General features: G+C 38.3%; 1 protein-coding gene across 5 annotated transcripts in view; it reads left to right on the top strand.

The window, feature by feature from the left end:
- Positions 1 to 21,830, top strand: part of PDSS2 (decaprenyl diphosphate synthase subunit 2) — a 289,871-nt gene that overhangs the window by 213,950 nt on the left and 54,091 nt on the right. For 2 of the 5 annotated variants that reach the window (XR_006202742.1, XM_042939480.1), the window contains exons 5-7: positions 1,857 to 2,030; positions 3,237 to 3,368; positions 18,271 to 18,303. Coding sequence is in view for 4 of the 5 variants with exons in the window: in XM_042939480.1 (XP_042795414.1) it covers positions 1,857 to 2,030; positions 3,237 to 3,368; positions 18,271 to 18,303 (339 nt within the window). In the remaining variant the exon portion in view is untranslated. Of the gene's footprint in view, positions 1 to 1,856; positions 2,031 to 3,236; positions 3,369 to 4,768; positions 5,917 to 15,314; positions 15,447 to 18,270; positions 18,304 to 21,830 lie in introns of those variants that run through there. The other 3 variants (XM_042939482.1, XM_042939484.1, XM_042939483.1) reach the window with 3 other exon arrangements.

Genomic DNA, 21,830 nt, shown 5'->3' with positions numbered 1-21,830 from the left:
TTATGATTCATACCTAATGTTTTATAATGCACTTTATTCACTGTTTCTCCCTTGGATGGCCTTTTTTATTATAACACAATGTTATGTTGCACATTTGTAACTCTTGCCACAAGTGGAACTTTCTCTTTGTTTAAAGGCACAATAAATAAAATAAAGCTGACAATTTGATCTGACCAGTGGGTGGAAGGTTCCCTTCTGGATCTGAGCTGACCTTTTCATGATCCCGTTTTCTTATTATTTTTTATATTTATCCTCAAATAATGATGGAAAGAGAAGGATTATGGTATGGGTGGCAGGAAGTAAAGTGTTTTAGTTAATCCTTCTGGATGGGTTCTAGTTAGTTTGAAGTTTCAAAGAAATACCATAAATGAACATTGTTTTATATACTTGGTTCATCATTTTTGTCCTCAGAGAGCCCACTGCCTAGAGCAGCTTCATCCAGTAGGGCAGCCACTAGCTCCTTGTACCTGCTGAGTACTTGAGACGTGGCTAGTGATGTGTTGTAAGTGTAAAATACACCCTGGTTTTGAAAATTTAGCATAAAAAATATAAAATATCTCAATAATTTTAAAACATTTTTTTAAAGTGTTTATTTTTGAGAGAGACAGGGTGTGAGCAGGGGAGGGGCAGAGAGAGAGGGAGACACAGAATCTGAAGCAAGCTCCAATCTCTGAGCTGTCAGCACAGAGTCTGACACAGGGCTTGAACCCACAGACTGTTAGATCATGACCTAAGCCAAAGTCAGACACTTAACCAACTGAGCCACACAGGTGCCGCTATAATATCTCAATAATTTTATATGTTGAAATAATATTTTGGATATATTAGGATAGATAAAATGTCAGTAAGATTAATTTCACCTATTTCTTTTCACTTTTTAATGTAACTACTAGCAAATTTTATTTTATTTTACCCTTTTTAAAAGTTTATTTATTTATTTTGAGAAAGAGAGTGTGTGCATATGCACACACTTGCAAGTGAGGTATGGAGAGAGAGAGAGAGAGAGAGAGAGAGAGAGAAGGGGGGGGGGGGGGAGGGAGGGAGGATCCCAAGCAGGCTCCACACCCAGCACAGAGCCTGATGCAGGGCCAATCCCACAAACCATGAGATCATGACTTGAGCTGAAATCAAGAGCTGGACACCCAAAATGAGCCACCTAGGCTCCCCACTACTAGCTAATCTTAAATTACATATGCAGCTTACATTATATTTTTAATGGACATCACTGGTCTAGAGGTAGTAGGTATGTGTGAACTTATAAATACTACAATGGTTTTCATAATTTAAAAAGATGAAAGTAAATAAACTACACTTATATATACTCCCTTTTCTCCTTGTTTCTCCTTATAGGAATAAACTTGGATGATAATACAATCTAATCATACTCCGTTACAATGGGTTACCTCCTCTGTGATTTTTTTTATTGAACTGTTTCTAAGAGAATGCAGTTTCTTCATTATGCCCTTGACATTTCCACATAAGTTAAAGGTAATAGGCATCTTGTGTTTTGGCATACCAGCACTCAAGAGCTCACGTGAATATAGAAGGGAGTTAGTTTGGAGGTCCAAGTTTCTAACTTTTCTTTATCCTACATAAATTGTAATAGAAGTTTCCAAGTTCAAAATAAAATTTGCTTCTGCATTTCTTTCATCTCTCCCGCCATTACCCCAAAACAACAGTTCCCACCCCTTAGTTCTCTGTAGGTAGAGCCAAGGTTCTGCATCTTTTAGTTCTGTCTTGTGGCAATAGCCTGAGTGTTTTGAGGACTTCATTTCTTAACTCTTATATTCTTCAAAAACCAAAACAATTACTCCTAAAACATTTTTTAAAATCCTGGCTTTGTCGCATTTTTTTAGGAAAATCATATCACAGAAGATATTGGAATATCAACTTGGAAGGAACAGACTTTTCTCTCCCATGGTGCCTTATTAGCAAAGAGCTGCCAGGCTGCAATGGAATTAGCAAAGCATGATGCTGACGTTCAGGATATGGCATTTCAGTATGGGAAGCACATGGCCATGAGTCATAAGGTATTTGCACATTTTTTCTTTTTCCAGTGCTTAAATAGCTAAAATGATACATAAGAAACCTCCTGCCATTTAATAAGCTGCTTTTATATCTCAAAAAAAAAAAAAAAGTTTATTGTGTGTTTAAAATCTGTCAGTCATAGATGGTGATTGTTATGTAATATAAACAGTGTGAGTGGTGAGTACTGTGTAATTTTGATAGAAAGCTACAGCTTACTTAAACCATATTTGTGATGTTTGTCTTTTCTTACCACCTGAAAGGGTTCTTGAGAGAACTCTTACAAATTATTAAATAACCTGTAATGTTGCCCTTTACAGAATGGGAGATCATTTGTGTTTTTGTTACAGTTCCCTTAAAGTTCCCTTATGTAAAACAAATTGTGGAAATTTAATGAAATTTAAAAATATACTGAGTAAAATCGAAAGCCTTAATTCTAATACTTGGTCCTTTTGAATGGGCGTACTGAAATATAAAAAGTCTTGAGGTTAGCTGTTATATTGTTGCCTCTGTACATATGTAACTTAAAGATTCCATTTAATATATATTTCTTAGATGTTACTTAAATAGCTCATAAGAGAGGAGAAAATAGATATATACGTTATATATATACATACATGTATATATATGTATGTAATATCTCCAGATGAGTTTTTATATATTTTATTAAATCTTAAATTTTATTAAGCAATTATGTTCATTAAAACTTTATTTAAATTCTTGTTTTTTGGGGCGCCTGGGTGGCTCAGTCAGTTAAGCGTCCGACTTCAGCTCAGGTCACGATCTCGCGGTCCGTGAGTTCGAGCCCCGCGTCGAGCTCTGGGCTGATGGCTCAGAGCCTGGAGCCTGCTTCCGATTCTGTGTCTCCCTCTCTCTCTGCCCCTCCCCCATTCATGCTCTGTCTCTCTCAGTCTCAAAAATAAATAAAAACGTTTAAAAAAATTAAAAAAAAATTCTTGTTTTTAATTTCAAGAGTAGAAGCAAAGTCTGCTGCCAAATAGAAAAGGAATATGTCAGGAAAAAATTATCTTAAAGAATTTTAAAGATTGCTCTTAATCATATGAACTGTACTTTTGCTTAGTAAAGTTCATCTAAAAGCTGTATTCCTTAAGCTTCATTTTCCCTGCATTAACTGGTGCTTTCTGAAAGGACTAAAACATAGTAGTGTGTATGCATCTTACTGATTTAACTCTTTTGACTACTCCTCCTAGATAAATTCTGACCTCCAGCCTTTTATTAAGGAAAAGACCAGTGACTCCATAACTTTTAATCTCAACTCAGCTCCTGTGGTCTTACATCAGGAGTTTCTTGGAAGAGACTTGTGGATTAAGCAGATCAGAGAGGTAAAATGAAATTATTCCTATTTTGGGCATCAGTAGAGTAGTATTTAGTTGATTTTAGAATATAATTCATATTTCTTGATGATCTAAGATTATAGAACAGCCATATAAGAGCATTTTCATATAACAGGTAAAATTCTTTATAATCCACATTTTTAAAAGGCAAATGTTAGTTAAAACTTAGAGATTGAACTGCTGTTATTATCTGAGTTCTTAGAATACTGCAACACAAAACTAGTGCCTGTGGTGGATGCTAATTAACTCAGATAATTTTTTTTTTCTAAAGGCTTTCAAAAATTGGGCTATGGTAATAGCACCACCCTTTAACTGACGGCAATTTCCCATCTGCAGACTCTAGCACAAGCTGCAGAATTCCAGAAGCTCCGTCTGTCAGCTCATTGGGTTATTTTAAAACAAACTTGGACCCTGAATACTCAAATTCTGAGGTATTACCAAAGGAAAAAAAAAAAAAGCATGGTGAAGTGGGAGGGGTACAGAGGCTTAAATTGGGTGAATTTCTTACTTTTTTGCAGGAAAAAAGGTATAAAAGATGAAAGGGAACTTTTTTGCTTTTCTTTTAATCCAGAAACTCTGGAATGATAAATTCTTGCCCTTTTACCCAAAGCCTCATTGAATGTATTTAACTTTGTGGTTCTAATCGATTGGGTTAATGTGAGACAAGAGAAAGTAGGCAGAGCTGAGGGCAGGGACAGCTGCCGTACTTAAAGCAAAGAGAGCCTAAGTCATATCTGCATTTGGAATGGTAAGATTTTCCCTCTCTTAACCCTCTTCCCTCACTGGCTTTCAAAATGCCATCAGCCAGCTTCACATCCCTCATATTCACCTGATAGAAGATGAGAGGATTCCTTTCTGGGCAAGAAAATATAAAAATATGAAAGCAGAATTTTTATAAATTAGGAGAACAGAAGATACAAATGAGAAAATCTCCCAGAAAGTTGAACAGAAAGTCAATAGAAGATAGAAAAGATGAGAAAATTTTGAGGATCAATTCAACAGATCCTATATACTCTTAGGAGTCCCAAAGAGAGAAAACTGAAAATGGAGTTAAGAAAATTAACAGCAACAAAAACTTGTAAAGAGAGGCGCCTGGGTGGCTTAGTCGGTTAGGCGTTCAACTCTTGGTTTTGGCTCAGGTTATGGTCTCACAGTTCGTGGGTTGAAACCCTGTGTCGGGCTCTGCGCTGGCAGTGCAGCCTGCTTGGGATTCTTTCTCTCTCCCTGTCTCTCTCTCTAAAAATAAATAAACTTTAAAAAATGTAAAGAAAAGAAAAATCCTGAGAATTGAAGGACCTAAATTTCCAAGTTGAAATGGGGCTCTAAATAATCACATCATTATCACATCTTAAAACAATGGGGATAAAAAGAGATCCTAATACTTCCAGGAAGAGAAAGAAAAACCTACATACAAAGGATCGAGACTCAGAAAGGCCTCTCAGTAGTGGCATTGAAAGCTTCAGGACAATGGACTAACATCTTCAACATTTAAAGAGAAAATTGTTGCCAACTTAGACTTTTGTGACTGTCACATTATCAAGTGTGATGTTAAATAAAGACAATTTAAAATGGAAACACAAGGTCTCAAAAAACTGACTTCCCAAGCATCTTTTCTCAAGGGATGTATTTCAGGTGCTGTGTTTTATTAAGACAAGTAACCAAGAGAGAGAAAGACATGGAATCTAGGAACTAGGGGATCAGACATAGGCATGAGGCAGTGGGAATTCCAGGGATAGAATGAAAGGAAGCATAATAAACAATAATAATGCCAACAGTAAGAGCACTTACGATGTGTCAAGCACTCTTCTAATGAGGAAACTGAGGCACAGAGAAATTAGCTTGTGCAGAATCACACAGCTAGCAAGCAGTAGATCCAGGATTTAAACCCAGGCAGCCTGACTCCAGGGCCCACATCCTTAAGTTATAAGTAACATGCTACACTCTCTCATCCAAGCAAGTCCTAGGCTGATGGCTATGTATCCAGTCCAGATTGGGACAAGAGGACAGAGATCTCCAGGAGAAATTTCTTTAAGGAGATCAGTGGAACTAATATACTTGACAATATTGAGAATTTAAAGACAAATTAATGATAGATGCATAGAAAACTAAGTGTTCCAGTTACTGTTGCTGCATAACAAATTACCCCCAAAACTTAGCTGCTTAAAATAACCATGTGATTATGTTCATGTTTATTAAACATTTTGTGAGTCAGGAATTTGGACAGAGCACAGAGATGACTGCTTCATGACATGTGGGGCCTCAACTGAAATGACCCAGATGCTGGAGATGACTCAGCAGTGCTGGGCACTGGAATCATCTAGAGACTCAACTCATGCTAGGCTGCTAGACTGGGATGTCAGACCATATTACTGACCAACCAGAGTGCATACACGTGGTTCCTCCATTTAGCTTGGCTTCCTTGCAACATGGCAGCCTGAGAATAGTCAGAGTTCTTACTTGCCAGTTCAGAGCTCCAAACACAAGTGTTCCAGCAAACAAGGCAGAGATTGCATCTTCTTTTATGACCAGCCTCAGAAGTCACACGCACAGTCATTTACGTAGTCTCTTAAAAATTTTATATAGTTTGTTATAGTAATTCCACTTCTAATAATCCTCAAAAAATATCAGATGTGAACAAAGAATTACATATTAGAATATGCACTAAAATTCTAATTCTAAAAGGAAAAAAGTGAAAGTTGATTCATTTAAAAATAGTAAAAAGAATTAAATGAAGTATAGTACAATGAATATCCTACAACTATTCAATATTGTATTACTGGGATGTATTTGTGTGTTTTTTGACAGCTGAACCAAAAATATATATACAGATGGTGTTAGTAGCTCTAATTGGGTTACATTAGAATACATTGCAGATTTACATTTTGGTTGAAAAGATCCAGCTAAATATGTTGAATGGAAGCTACCAACTCTCCCTGGGCTATTTACATATATTCATATATATATACGTATATATATATATATATATATATATACGTATATATATATATATGTAGCAGAGATCTGAATTTTAAAGAAGCTTCACAGAAGAGGGACATATTTAACTTTTAGTTTCTTTGCAAGCATACAAAGTCGTAAATGTAGACAACATGAGAATCCAGGATTTCCTAAACAGCTGGTGAAATACTTCCAAATCATTATCTCCAACTCGACTTTACATTTTCAAAGGGATATCCTTTCCAAATAGCCAGTGCCTTAGCCAGTAACTCAAATAAATAAAATATATCTTGTCCAGAGGTCAGTAAATCCTGCCAGGATGATGGCTGTGAGCAGGTGACATCCTGTCCTTCAGCCTAGGTTCCCTGTGATGCTATCTAGATCTTCATCCTTCAAGAAAGACTGGCAGTCTATTGCCCATCTCAAGGACCTGCCAGGCTGCTGTGGTTTGCTCCAAGTGACTTCAGACCCTTCTCCATGTTCGAGTTATGTACAGGATCACTGGTGAAGAGATTAATTCATCTGAAACAAATAAGAAATAAGAAGTTAGTTTTTGTCATGCAAGGGGATACATTCCTCAGATTAAAGACTCCTTGGTTGAGTTTATTTTAATCTTCTAAATTATAATATTCATGTTTATATAAAGCTCTATAAGATAACAATCTTATTCTGTGAATGCCTCCTACACAGAGTTAGGGGACAAAATTAGCATAATACTCAAGAGAGACATTCTATCCTAAATCTCAAGGAGGTTGCTTATTAATCCTGAAATTAGTTCTAGTACTCTCTTCACAGTTTTTCATGATTATTTGCCTCCACTGCATTTTTTGTGATCCTTTCCTTCCCAGGTTTTTTTGTTTTTTTTAATTTTTTTAACCTTTATTCATTTTTTAGAGACAGAGTGTGAGTCGGGGAGGGGCAGAGAAAGAGGGAGACACAGAATCTGAAGCAGGCTCCAGGCTCCAAAGCAGGGCTCAAACTCACTGATGGCGAGATCATGACCTGAGCCGAAGCCGAACACTTTACCAACTAAGCCACCCAGGGGCCCCTCCTCCCCAAGTTTTGAATTTTATTTCAAGATCCCTAAGGATAACAGTGAATTCATCTGCCATAGTGAATTACTTGAAATAGTCATCCAGTTAGTATTTGTCAAAAAGTATGTATGGTATGGTCTTCACAGAGTTAGGCTATTTGATGGCAGCCCTGTATTGTTAAATAGAAAAAGTCAAGTTGGTATAGCAGAAATGGCCCATAGGTGAAGGTTTTGGAAGACCTGGATTCTAATTTGGACTCTGCTAGCATCTGTATAAACTTAATCACATTCTTTCATGTCCTTATTATTATTTAATGTCAAAGGATGCTGTTGAACTAGATCATTCCTGAGGTCCCTTTCAGCTCTCAAATAAATCTAAGAAATAGGTCTCTTAGGCAAGAGGTGCATTATAAGAAAAATATTAATCTCTATTAGAAGCTTAATACTAGTTTTGACACTGAAAAATAGAAAAGTCTTGCTCCCAATGATGGAAGTCACCTATGATTTCTTAATATCACATGTAAAATTACTTCCCTGCTGTACTCAGACAGGTTTGTGTCCCATCTGCCCTTTTGATTTCCTGCTTGGGGAGAGTGAGAATTAATGACTAGACAGAGAAGTGAAGAAGAGATCACATACCCCTTAGTGCCCATTCAATATCATTGTAAAGCCAGGAAGAAGAAACTTCTGGAATTTTTTGTATCAGGCCCTGCTACCTCCTCTTCAACTCCCAAAGTCTTAAGATTAGGTAGCTGTCATCCATCACACCCATAGGCAGACAGGTACACCACACACACACACAGACACACACACACACACACACACACACACCACGCACACATACCCTTTTATAAGAGGCGGTTAAGAGCACCAGGCCAGATCTGAAACGGCTGAAAAATATTTGTTGAGCAGTGTTTCCATACTAAATTCTACCTTAATTTTAAATTTAAATTTATAGCTGCTGAAAAATAATGATCAGGTAAAAATACTGAGTGAATGGGTGATTCACCCTAGGGAGGTGAAGTCATTACTCAGTTATCATTTTGATCCCTAATAAAAGAAAGTAGAACCCTTCAGAGAACAACAGAGCTCTGACTCTCTGGGGGAGTCCAGAGGCCATTGCAGGTCAGCAAGCTTTATTTTTAATGATCTTTCTAGTTTTCTGCTGCCATTATAAGACACTGAAGAGATAGGAATTATGATTATATTTTCCTGGCTATTTCTGAAAGTACTGAAATGTCACTTAGGCTTGTGACATTCTGACACTGTCATAACCAGCCATAAACTATTTAAGTGAACTACATTTTACCAATGCTAAGCTATAACTCACTTATCTGTAGGTATCCTACTATTACTACTTATTCAAAACGTGAAGCAAAAATTGCTAGTCAAGGCTGGTGAACATAACACATGTATATTCTTAAACAAAAGAGACAATGCACATTCAGAGACTCTTCCTTAATGCTACCTGATATTCTCTAATTGCTTAACTTACTTTGAGTTGTTTCAAAAGGAATAATATTGACATCCTCTACTGCAGAGGGTGTACAATGTAGGCATTTGAAAGGACTGTATATGAGACCACAAAGACTCTGAAATGGCTCTAGATATCTCCTGAATTACAATATGTCTTAAGTTTTTCTGTTAGACTTCAGGAAAAACAAAGGGCTTGACTACAGGAGATACATCAGTATGTTGCCTAAAGGTCTATTGCCTTATAAAGAGGAGATAAGAAAAAACATACAAATAGTTTGTGTAATGATGGGAATAGTGTAGTATCGTCATTTAGAGAGCACAGAGGAAAGTCAAGAAAGGATTTGTAAAATAAGTGATCTCTGAGAGGGTCCTTGAAGAAGAAGATCTTAACAGCAAAGGTGGGAATGAGAGGCTTTCTAGGCAACAGAAGCCATAAAAAAGAGACGTAGATGGGCAAGTGCATTGTATTCAAAGAAATAAAAGTATTATAGTTTGGCTTAAATGTGAAAAATATAAGATAGTAAGAGATAGGCAAAGAATTGCTCCAAAATAGTACACAATGCCTATATTTAAAGGCTTTGGTTCAAACAAAAACATATACGTGAATATTCAGATTAGCAATGTTTACGATAACCAAGAAGTGGAAACAGCCTAGAAACATGTGGAAACATCCATCAAATGATGAATGGATAAACAAAATGGGGTATGTCCATACAATGGCATATTATCTAGCGGTAAAAAGGCATGAAGTATTATGTGCTACAACATGACAAAAATGTTCTGAAACTAGATAGAGGTGATGGGTGTACGACATTCTGAATGTGCTAAAGTGCCCCTGAATTATATATACTCTTTAAAATAGTTAAAATGATGCAATTTTTGTTATATGAATTTTACTTCAATTGAAAAAAAAAAAGACTGTGGATGTTTGCTTGCAGAAAATGAACTTGATTCAGGTCATGGAGCAGACATTGACAGTTTTTGAACCACATGGTACCAAGGTCTGAAATGTGTTTTAGGGAGGTATGTCTGGCTATATCATAACAGAATGAAAGGAGCAAGGAGATACTAGAGAGAAAGAGATGAGTTAGGAAGTTTTGGGGAACCTGTTGATCCACGCAGGGGAGAAATCCCAGTCAGAGCATTGGCAACAAGAATGGGAAGGTAAGGAGGTTAGGTGTAAAACTCACTTCAGAGAGGAACTCCTGGCTGGCTCAGTCAGGAGAGCATGCATCTCTTGATCTTAGGGTTGTGAGTTCAAGCCCCATGTTGGGTATAGAGATTACTTAAAGTAAATTTTTTTTTAAAAAAACTCATTTCAGAGGCATCTGGGTGGCTCAGTCAGTTAAGCGTCCAACTTCAGCTCAGGTCATGATCTCACAGTTCATGAGTTCAATCCCTGCGTCAGGCTCTGTGCTAACAGCCCAGAGCCTGGAGCCTGCATTGGATTCTGTGTCTCCCTCACTCTCTGCCCCTCCCCCACTCTCTCTCTCTGTCTGTCTCTCTTTCTCTCTGTCTCTCTCAAAAATAAACATTAATTTTTTTAACTCATTTCAGAGAGAAAATGTATAGGGCCTGAAGACTAATATGATAGAAGCTGGCAGGTGTGTAGTGGGGAGGGGCAGTCAGAGGCCAAAATCATGATTTTGAACTTGGATTAGAGGAAGAATTGTGCCATTAATATTAATAGGCAAGTTAAGTGAAAAAAGTGGTATAAATTTGGTTTTTGACATCATGAGCTTGAGGTGCGCCATCAAGATTGGTGACCATCATCTTGGAACCTGGCCACTGGAGGAAACAACTCAGTTCCATTTTCAGCCTTTTTTATTTACTCATGGCCTTTCTGCAATCTGGGTAGATTTTGTGTGTGTGTGCAATTTTAAATTTCATGTCTCTTCCAGATTCCAAGGGAGCACAGCAAGAAAAAAAGATTGACAAGACTTCTGAATAAAGAGAAATTTGTTATGTAGATAATACAAGCCCCTCCTCTTTTTTTTAATTGGACACCATAGCCTTCTACGCACCTATCTGTTGCTTCTTCTTTTCCCAGTTAACCAAAGGAAGAGAATACAAGAAATCTCATCCGGGGACATTCACATTTCTCTCCAAAATTTAGCTTTCCTAGGTGAAAGAGATGGTAACAACAGGTACTTGAGAAATCTAGTTCTAAATGGTATTGATTTCCTTACAGATGCCTTTGTGCTATCTTATTAATAGACAAGAATGATCAAAATAACAAAGAGGCCTGCCCTGTTTCTTTCTTTGTAACTGGAAAGTTGGGTTGATACAAGCCCTGCTTCTCCTACCAAACCAAAAATCAACTGCTTCAACTTTGGGGCTAGCAGATCTAATAGATTTCTGATTTATAAGCTTTCTAAATCCTCATACAGTCTACCCATACCGTTGCAGGATGACAATGGGGGTCCTACCCTTCCTCTCTTCCTCTGTTCCCCAATAAGCCTTTTCACGTATATACTAAACTCTACCTCTTTGTACCAATACAGATGTACAGAGAGTTTATTTTCAATAAAACCTGTCTTCTCTAAAGGAACTAAATGATATTCTTGCCAGTGCCAAGGCAAGAGACCTTTAAAATGTCATTTTTTTTCACAGCCAGCAATGTAATCTTTTATTCACACAAGGATTATTAATGGGTGATGGCTTAAACCAATTGGATGGATGGTTAGAAGGGAACTGAATATTCACATGGATTCAAAGTACCCCACAGATTACTCATTAAATACATAGGGAAGCAGTGAACAAACTTAGTTTCACCAATAATGACACAAACTGTATCATTATTGTATGACTCCTGATATAATAGAGAAGTATACAGCATCATTTATGTAGTTGTGTTGCCAAAAAAAATTTTTTTTTATTTTAATCTAATCATGAGGAAACAATCAGACAAATCCAGGATAAGGGACATTCTCCAGGGCAACTGACCTGGACTCTTAAAAAATGTCACTATTATGAAAGAAAAGGTGTGGTATGGGGACACCTGTAGATTAGAAGAGACTTAAAATCCATGACATCCGAAGAGAATGCATGATTTTTAATTTGATCTTGGAACAAACCGTTCTAAACAACACTATTGGTTGAACTGGAAACCTTTGAATATGGACTTCTTAACCACTTTAAGAAACGTTAAACTTGTTGGATGTAATAACGGTTTGTTGGTTTTGTAGGAGAACATTATTGCTGCCGAAGTATTCAGGGATGAGACAGGATGTCTATACCTTACTCTCAAATAATCAGCAAATGATTGTCCAAAGAGAAAGCAAAGAGGACAAAATGTTAGCAATTGGTTAATGTAGTGGAGAGCAGATGGGTGTTCATGATGTTTTTTACACTAAAAAGTTTGAGGAGAAAAAAAAAAAGTTTGAGGAGGAAGGTAGTTTTCCTTGAAGTTTTAAAAAGAGAATTTCTTTAAAAACGACTGTTGTTCCCAAATATAGCTGCTAGCATTCAGGAAGAATAACATGATAAGTAGAGATGATCAGTCTCTAACAATTTCTGGACTCCCTGCTGTGGAATATTAGTTTTCTACTTTTAGAAAAAGGTTTCTCCATATCCAGCTTTCAAGTCCAGATAACAGTAGTTGAAAATTGGAAACAGTTCATTTATGTCATCCAATCCTTCTTTGTTACCTGACTTATAAGAAAGCCATTTGTTTCTTAAAGTAAAAGACCACATTGTACATCCATTACTTACCAACAGGGGATCTATCTGCCTTTGGTCTGCAGAGACTGGTATATAAACCTTTGGAATTAATCCCTCTGTGCATCCTCTCGCTCAGAATACTGGCTTTTTTTTTTTTTTTTTTTTTTTTTTTTTTTTTTGCTTTTGTACAGAATATTGTTTTACAGTGCTCACTATAGCTGTCTGAGGAGGCCTCTGGTGTCATGAGCACTGGCACACTATCTTGTCTGTTTTCACTTTTTTTTTTTAAGATAAAACAAGGTTCAAACCACACATTCTCTGTGAACTGCTAAAGACTGGGAAAAATTACTTTCTTTTCTCATGACCTGGATTGACAAGAAGCACACCTACAGGAGGCAAAAAGATGAGTGAATCCCTTTTAAAGACCGTAGTAATGAAGCCCTCAGAGAATTGCCGTGTATGGTAGAATTTACAGTGGCTTCTGGAGATGAACGGTGTGGCAGGAAGAGGTTCAGGACTGCTGGCTGTTGAAATACAGTCTGGAATTTATTTTATATCAGCCTATTTTGGGCCCCAGTGAGAAAGTTATTTTAATAATATCTTGCTCTGCTACAAATATACATGATAAGTGGCAGATGACAGAAAAAGAGGGGAAAGTTCTAGCACTCCATTCTCCTTGAGACTTAAGGAGTTTTTATAGTTGTTCTTTTTTAGCCTTTGAAGTAAACACGAATGCATACAGGAGCATAAATTGAAAAGGACGTTAGACATGGTCCAAACCAGTGATCTTCAAATGAGTCAGAAACTCAGGACCAGAGTACTGAGGATGTGCATTTTTAACAAACTAGTCAGGTGATTCCAACAGCCAGTGCAGCGTTTGTGAGAGCCCAACATTTGGGAACATGTGGTCCAGTCCAGTACTTATTTTACAAATAAGAAAAGGAAGACCCAAAATTTTTAAATTTCAAAATTATTAGACATATTCATGTATCGTGTGCTAAAAACCATATTTTCTGACACCCAGTACACGCCTCTTCCCAGGAGGTCACAGTGCTTTTTGGAGTGGTCACCGTTAAGATACTAGGGCACTTGTAGGGCATCTGGGTGGCTCAGCTGGCTAAGTGTCTGACTTCAGCTAAGTTTATGATCTCACAGTCCCATGAATTCAAGCCCCGTGTCAGGCTCTGTGCTGACAGCTCAGAACCTGGAGCCTGCTTCGGATTCTGTATCTCCCTCTCTCTCTGTCTCTCTCTCTCTCTCTCTCTCAAAAATAAAATAAAAACATTAAAAATTTTTAAATAAAATATATTAGGCCACTTGCTTTCCTCCATAGACAAGGCCTACTTAACACTGTAAGCTTTGAGGTATGCATCTTGGATTGTCCTGAGGTTTCCGTTCCAGGCGCTTTTCAGTTCAACACACTGCTTTCAACGTTGAGGCATGTTTTGTTTTTTTAATGTGTATATATTTTTGTGAGAGAGAGAGGGACAGAGTGCAAGTGGGGGAGGGACAGAGGAAGAGAGGGAGACACAGAATCTGAAGCAGACTACAGGCTCTGAGCTGTCAGCACAGAGCCCAAAGCGGGGCTTGAACTCCGGAACGGCGAGATCATGACCTAGGCCGAAGTCAAGATGCTCAACCGACTGAGCCACACAGGTGCCCCTCAGGTTGAGATGCTTAATTACACTAAACCGCTATGTCTATGGGAAGGCTACTAGATCATTCTTCTCTGTTCTATCCTTTTGTTGTTTGATTTTCATGAATTCTTTGAATTTATTTTCTAGATTCCCCTTCTAGGTATACTTATAAATAGAAGTTGAGCACTAAAATGAAAATACGGGTAAAAATTAGTTGCCAAACATCAGCTGATGGTTCCATATTAACTACATACTGGTGCTGTGAATCGAAGAACCCAGCTTTTCTAGAAATAGAAGTGGGTATAATGAACTTTGCTTCTTAGGTTTCCTAAATAGACCGTACATAACCAACACATATAAAGGAAAAAGCATTTATCCACGTATGCATCCATTCACCAGATATTATTGGCCACATGTGCTCTATTCTAGTACTGGTCTAAACATGGAATACAGTTGTGAGCAGGAGAGAACTTTGCTCTCCTCTCATAGAACCTAAGTTCTAGAGGGAGATTGTATGTGAAGCCTAACCAAAACAAGACTATGTAACCCCTGGAATAGAAGCTCCACGAGGGCAGAGATTTTTATCTGTTCTGTTCATGGCTTCATCTCCAGTGCAGTGCCCGACACATAGTAGGCACACAATGGATAATTATTTAGTGAACGAGCCATCAGGTGAAAGAGAAACTATAGCCTCTCCCAAATTAACTATTTTGCAAAAAGAAATAGAATAGGTAAAGTGTAATGAGAAATGTTACTTGTATAGGGGATTAAATCTCATTTCCATCAGTTTCTAATGTGCTGTATTTTCATAAGCTCTAAAAGCATCTTGTGAAAAAAAAAATGTATCAGAATGTGTACTCTTAGGTGCGTATATGACCTACGTAGATACTAACACACAGCAACAGCTAGAAATACATATTGTAAATCCTATAAAGACTTAAATATTTATAATATTTATCTTATCAGATAACTGGTGCTTTCTGTACAAGCTTACTAGGCAGTCCAGGATGAAGTGGTTTCACAGAACTGGAATGTTTGTTGTAATAAAATAAAAAGGACATTCAGGTGAGCCACATCAACAGCTAACGCCTATTCAGGTTGTAAATGGCTGCAGTAATCGTACCGTCATTTTATGTAGCCTTCTGATCTCCCAGCTCTCAAGCCATTTAGGAGCTGATCCTGAACAGATGTGGATTACATACATGGCGTTCCTGTGCTACCATCCCCAGCAGAGTGTATCTTTTCTGGGTCAAAGAGTGGTAACCAAGCCAGGAATACACCATGAAATGACAGAGTTTGAAGGTAACTTGTGATTGATAAAGCCCAAGGACTTCAAAATAATAGAATTCTCTAAGATAGTTTATAATCAAAGTATGAGAAAAATGGTTGTACAGAAATTTCTGATAGGATCACTATAATGTTATCTGTAACCAGCGTTATGGTCACTCTTCCTACATAAGGAAATGGCTGTTGATTTTTCTTTCTTTTTTTTTTTTTTTTTTAATGAGACAAACTGAAAAGTGGCTCACTACTTTCAAAAGGAAAAGTCCACCCTAAGTCATCGTAAATTGTATCATTTCTCTGCACTTTACCTTGCAATCTCAAGATACAGCAGCTCCTCAGCTTCCTAACTTCCAACAAATACCACTTTTAACACTTGTACTCTTTTTGTGAAACACTGAAAGATAAGAATATTGAAAGACACAGAATGATGAGCCGGTTGGAATAGGAACACAACTGAAAGTAGTGAGAAAATGGCAAATTGGTTGCAGGGATGGGTTGTTTGACAAGAGGAACAATTCTGTGGAGCTCCCACACTTTGTGCATCATTTGAAAAGTGCCGTACTTGAGCCATCTATACTAATCAGCAAGAGGCGTGAAAAAGGGTGAACAATTGAAAAGGTGGAAAGCATGTGACCATAGGATCAGCCTCAGTGTCAGAGATCTCTTAACCTAAAATGAATTCAAGGGACAGCTGGAAGTTTGAGAACTTAAAGACTAAGCAAAACTGTGAAATGCTGCTGCTGAAATTGTGGTCACAAGCTATGGATTGTTCCTTGGATCAAGGCCGGTTGATATTTGCGCAGTAACAAAATTTAGTAGCTGGGTCATGAGTGCCCTGGACAGACGTGCTCAAGGCTTCTCTGTAAACCGTAGATGTTACGGTGGAGAAAGAGGGATTTTCAACATAGGCAAAACGTTTGGGGAGAATATGTCCATGGAAACACAAGTAAATATAAACTATCTGAGCAGAAAGAAGAAACCTAGTTTCTAAATTTCTGCAAGAACTGACTCCTATTCCTTATGATATAATGCATCTCAGGACTACCTTCTGACTCTACTTAGTTCATCCCTAAAAAATTTCAAGAGCAGGTTGAAAACCCCAAATTCTTCTTCACAGTACATTGATTGCAGGGGCCTTTAGTGTCATAGAAAACATTCAAGTCCCCATTTTCACTTATAGTGGTTTGTGATGGGGCCGAAAGCTATACATGAGCAGTGTCTTCTTCTAAGTTGCTTATAATGAAAATAAGAAAAACAAAATGCAAGCATCTTTGTCTAAATTTTTTTAAAGGATTGTGAAGAAGCAAGAAGAGTCAATGTTATAAATCTTTAATCTCATTAAAGTAATCTGCCCACCTTCATTATCTGTATAGTGTCATTTTGGACTCAGGACCTAACCTATTTGCAAATTGAAGGATTCTTATTCTGTGCAGAGGTGGCGAGAGAAGTTTGTAATGAAGTCTACAAAAACTGAGTTGGCATATCGACAAAGGTTAATAACATTGGTTATCTCTGTCATGTTAGGATTTTATACATGACACATTTGAGTAGTGTATGTATTCACTTTAAATTTTTTATAACTAAAAATATTTTTTAAATACAGCCCCATATAGGATATCTTTTTCAACTCCACCTTTTTCTCTGTCCTCATCCCTGATGGGGTGGGAGGTCGAGCTGGGGATCTTTCAACATAATACAACATGATAAAAAATTATGCCAAAGGAAGTGGAGGAGAAACTGACCCCAGAGATTACAAACTGATTATACGGGAGGAAACATGTCGTTACAGTGGAACCATCTGATAGTCACCACCTCAACCAAGTGATCAAATTTATAGCATTACTATGAGTGGGACAGGCTGACATTTTGTGCCTCCTGAATTGATGCAATATTAAGTACGTAATTTCCTATATAAAGTGCTCTTGCCAGAAATGTTCAAGCAAGCTCTTTCAGACCCAATTTTCAGTTTGAGAGCAAAACAGGGACAAATTAAATGACACATCGAAGAAACAATATGACAAATCCAAAAAGACATTTTATAAGACAGCTGCCCTGGTCTCTTCAAAAAGTCAATGATATGCATGGAAAAAAAGTTAATGGTTTTTCTTTTCATTTCTTAAAATATGGGGAGGGTCTAGTCTAGATTTAAAAGGCTAACCAGAGATGTAGAAACCATATGTAATGTGTGAATCTTGTTTAATTTTGGTTGGGCGGAGAAAGCTATAAAGGATATTCTTGGGACAATAGGAAAATTTTGAATATGGATTGTATGTTAGATGATATGGAATTGTTGTTTTTAAAATGAGATAACAAGGGCACGTGGGTGGCTCAGTCGGTTAAGTGTCCAACTTCAGCTCAGGTCATGATCTCACAGTTCATGAGTTCGAGCCTCACATCAGGCTCTCTGCTGTCAGCATAGAGCCTGCTTCGGATCCTCTGTCCTACTGTCTGTCTGCCCCTCCCCATCCCTCAAAAATAAATAAACGTTAAAAAAAAATAAAATGTGATAGCAGTCATGTGGTTATGTACAAGACACCCTATGCTTATAAGACTTGTGTGCTGAAACATGGCGAGGTGAAGAGTCATGATGTCTGCTACTGTCCTGTCTAGATAGAGTGTATATATGTGCTCACTGTGCAGTTCTTTCAACTTTTCAATATGCTTGAAAGTGTTATACGTGTATAGTTGCATAGAGATACAACTATGTAGATACATAGAAAAGATAAACGATGGGGGACCAAGGGAGAGAGAGTTGGCTTTTATTCTTGGAGAAGTAAGTTTTAAAAGCACTACATAATTTTTAAAGAACTAACAAATTAATTTCCCCCTCTTTCTACTTCAGGCTCAAGAGAAGGGAAGATTAGACTATGCTAAGGTAAGTAGATTTTATACATACTACACAGTTTTCTACATTTCAATCTGGTGTTTGGCTTTTGTTTATAATCAAAAGGTCAAAAAAGAATCATCACATTCGGAGCTGAGGGACATTCCCTGTTAGGTAATAGATATTAGCAGGTAAGTGTATTTATTGAGTGACTACTTCACTCCAGACATTGTGTTAAGTGTTGAGACTATAACAGTGAGCCAAATGAAGTGTTTTCCTTTTGAGACACATACAATGCAGTGTGGGAGGCAACAACTAAATGGATACATAGTATAATGTCATGTGGTAGTAACTACTAGGAAGAAAAATATACTGGATAAGATAACTAACCATTGCTAGAAAGATGCCTTTGGCGTCTGGATGCAAAACAGCTTTTAGCACCATCAGATAATACCTGAGAGGCACCATACACAGCAGACTCAGACTCCTAAAGGTAGTAGTTTTCACATCATCTGTGGAGCTTTTGAAAACACATATGCCTAGGTTACCACAGCATCACACCCTCTTTCACCAAGATCAAAATCCCCTGGTGGGGAGAGCAGGGCAGGGGCAGGACGGAAGTATTTGGAAAAAGGCTCCGAGATCATTCTGATACATGGCCTTGTTTAAAAAGTGCTGTGGGAGTTCAGATTTCAGAGCACCAGTGGAAGCCTCTGAACACATTTGGGTCACACTTGGTTTTCCCCTCAGGGACAAATGGAACGTTTTAGCAGGTGTGTGGGATGCATACAGCTGCTTGGCTAAAGAAACATGCTAACCGTCTGGCTTATGCCACCATCAGGAATATCCAGGGTGTGAGCACACCTGCACCCCAAAGACAAGGAGGAAGAAATATGAGGTGTAAGGGCTCTGCTCGCAGTGGGACAACTGAAACCCATGGTGATCTTTCAGGGCCGATCCAGAACCTTGTGCTCTCCTGGCAGCCCTGAGGTGCACACCCATGGCTCCACGCCCGTCCTCTCTTTGCCTTGACTGAGATGTAGTCCCTCCTTTTCTCTGTCTCACAAACTTTTGCTTTCCTTCGTGCTTTAATACACGGTACACCTCTCAGTCATTGTACTTACTCTGTAATATTATAATGACCCATTTATGAGGCAGACCATAGACTGTGAGCTCTTGGAGGGCAGGGACAGTGTCATATTTGTCTTTATATACTTGGTGCTTAACACAGTGCTTGGCACATGGTAAATAGTGCTGAAGGAGGTAGGGAGGAAGTAAATGGGTAAGTGAATGAGCGAGTGAAGCCGTGAGTAAGAAAATAGAAGACATAAGAAGTCCATTGCAGGAGAAAATCTGGTATAGGTTTTCTTATATCAATCAGAGAGAAAAGATGCTTTCGACAAATGTTACAGGTATCAATAGAGCTAAAAAGATTGTTTGGGAAGGTTGTAATAAACTAGCTTGGAGATAAAGGCTGGGATTTCACTGTGTTAGGGTAAAGGAAAGCTAACTTATGAACAAAAAAGTAAGGGAAAAGTCAACACGATTTAGCAATAGAATAACTGTTGATCCTTGATGCTTATTTTTGACTCCTAGAACTCCTTCAGGGTTTCTTATTGCAGAAGCACATGGCAATTGAAGAGCTTAGAAAAAAGGAAAAAATACGGTGCATGGATAGAAGGACACTCCTGGACCCAGCGGTGGCTCAGCCACCAACTCACTGCAAAATCTAAGAACCCTTAACCTCTCTGGTCTTTCTTCACTTTCCTTTGTATAAAGCGAGCAGTTTTAGAATAGTGCTGGTTTATTCTTTAGGCCAATTCCAAATTTGAGAGAAAATATTCTTCTTGGGCAGTGGGGGGCATTCTTATATACCTGAGGTCCACATTCATTCCTTCATCTACTTTATCCACTCAACCACCAGTTATTGTATATTTAATATGTGCAAAGCACTGTGTTAGTGCTGACTGCCACCATGAACAAGGCTGATGTAGGCTGTGCCATCACATGCTTCCTTGACTTAGACCTCCCTATCCAAAGTCGCCCCTCCCCCTTTGCTCTATTTTTCCTTCTTAACATTTATCGTAATCTAAAATTATTATTTTCATTTAGTTTCTTGCTTCTGGTTTTTTTCTTCCATTGGAATGTAAGAGCTCTGAAGGCACCTTATTCATGGTCGCATCATTTGTACCCAGCACAGGCTTTATGTACAGGAGGGCTTGTCAAGTGTATGCACATGAGTTGCATTAGTATTATCCTAGAAGTGCAGGAGGTTCTGGGAGGTCTGGAATTGAGGATTGTAGACTTCACAGAGCCATTTTAAGAATATATTGACTACAGGGGCACCTGGGTGGCTTAGTCAGTTAAGCATTCAACTCTTGATTTTGGCTGAGGTCGTGATCTCACAGTTCGTGAGATCGAGGCACATGTCGGGCTCTGCAATGACAGTGCGGAACCTGCTTGGGATTCTCTCCCTCTCCCCCCCACCAAATAAATTTTTAAAAACATTTAAAAAGGAAAAAAAAGAATATATTGACTATGTCACATAGTCCATCTCAATGTTCAGTAGTCCTCTGGTTGCCTTCACAAGTGTGTAGTGATCATATTTCTTGTGCCAGTAAACAGAACCCCACCCCTCGGGAATATGTGGTGCGGTTCTGACATTTAAGGGCCATAGCTTGATCTAAGCAATTCATCTAGGCTTATCGTCCTTCCACAGACCTAAACACAAGTGACATGGGAAAAAAAGGTTATGTCCATCTCTAGCAGGTATGGGGCAGATATCTGCAGGGTGTAGCTTGTGATATTGTCTCTTACACAGTGTACCATGGGCCCTTAGTAACACATGTCATGACCCACGGTCTAGGCATCTCTGTTTTGCATGGGCATGGTGCTCGTGCTGACTGATGCAGGCACCATGCTTAGCAGCTTAGGTCTGCCCTTGGGTTTATCTGGAACTCTACATTTGAAAAACTCAGGAGCCATTTTTGGAGACCATCATGAAATGTGTTTGTTGCTGGAAATTTTGTTATTTCCAAGTGGTGAGTATTTACCCAAAAGCCAAATTTTATCTGAAAAGTCAGGTTTTGAGGACCATAGGAGATTATTTTGGCTATGTGCTTTGTGGCCTTATAGGCCAGCTCTCAAATTTTGTCAGTCTCAGAATGGCGAGGAATCAAAGGAAGAGGTGATCATTTCAAAATCAGTTTCAGCTGGATATTGAGACTGTCACATTCAGCAAAACAGTGGTCTGTACTCAAACCCTCAGATGAGAAATTGAATTACTTTTTAATTGAGTTCCTGTTGCGATAGAGTCTGGATATGAATGCTTCACGGTACTACAATGCCTTTCATCTTAAGATATCAAAGCACTTGACAACCATTAATTCATTTTGTCTCTCCTGCCTCTGTACCGTGGTTAAGACAGTCATGGGAGCTCCCTTCCTGCTGCTGGAACTCACCCACCTGGGGTCTGGGCAAGGCTGGGAGCCGAGTAACCGAAAGGCAATGGTACCCAGTAGCTTCTAAAATAGAAAAACAAGAACGTCTTACTTACCTAGTTAAAACTTCAGGAGAAG

This window comes from Panthera leo, chromosome B2, assembly GCF_018350215.1.
Source record: "Panthera leo isolate Ple1 chromosome B2, P.leo_Ple1_pat1.1, whole genome shotgun sequence".
In the NCBI taxonomy this organism is placed as follows: domain Eukaryota; kingdom Metazoa; phylum Chordata; class Mammalia; order Carnivora; family Felidae; genus Panthera; species Panthera leo.
The sequence above is the reverse complement of the archived record's forward strand: the minus strand, read 5'-3'. Positions and strand labels throughout refer to the sequence as shown.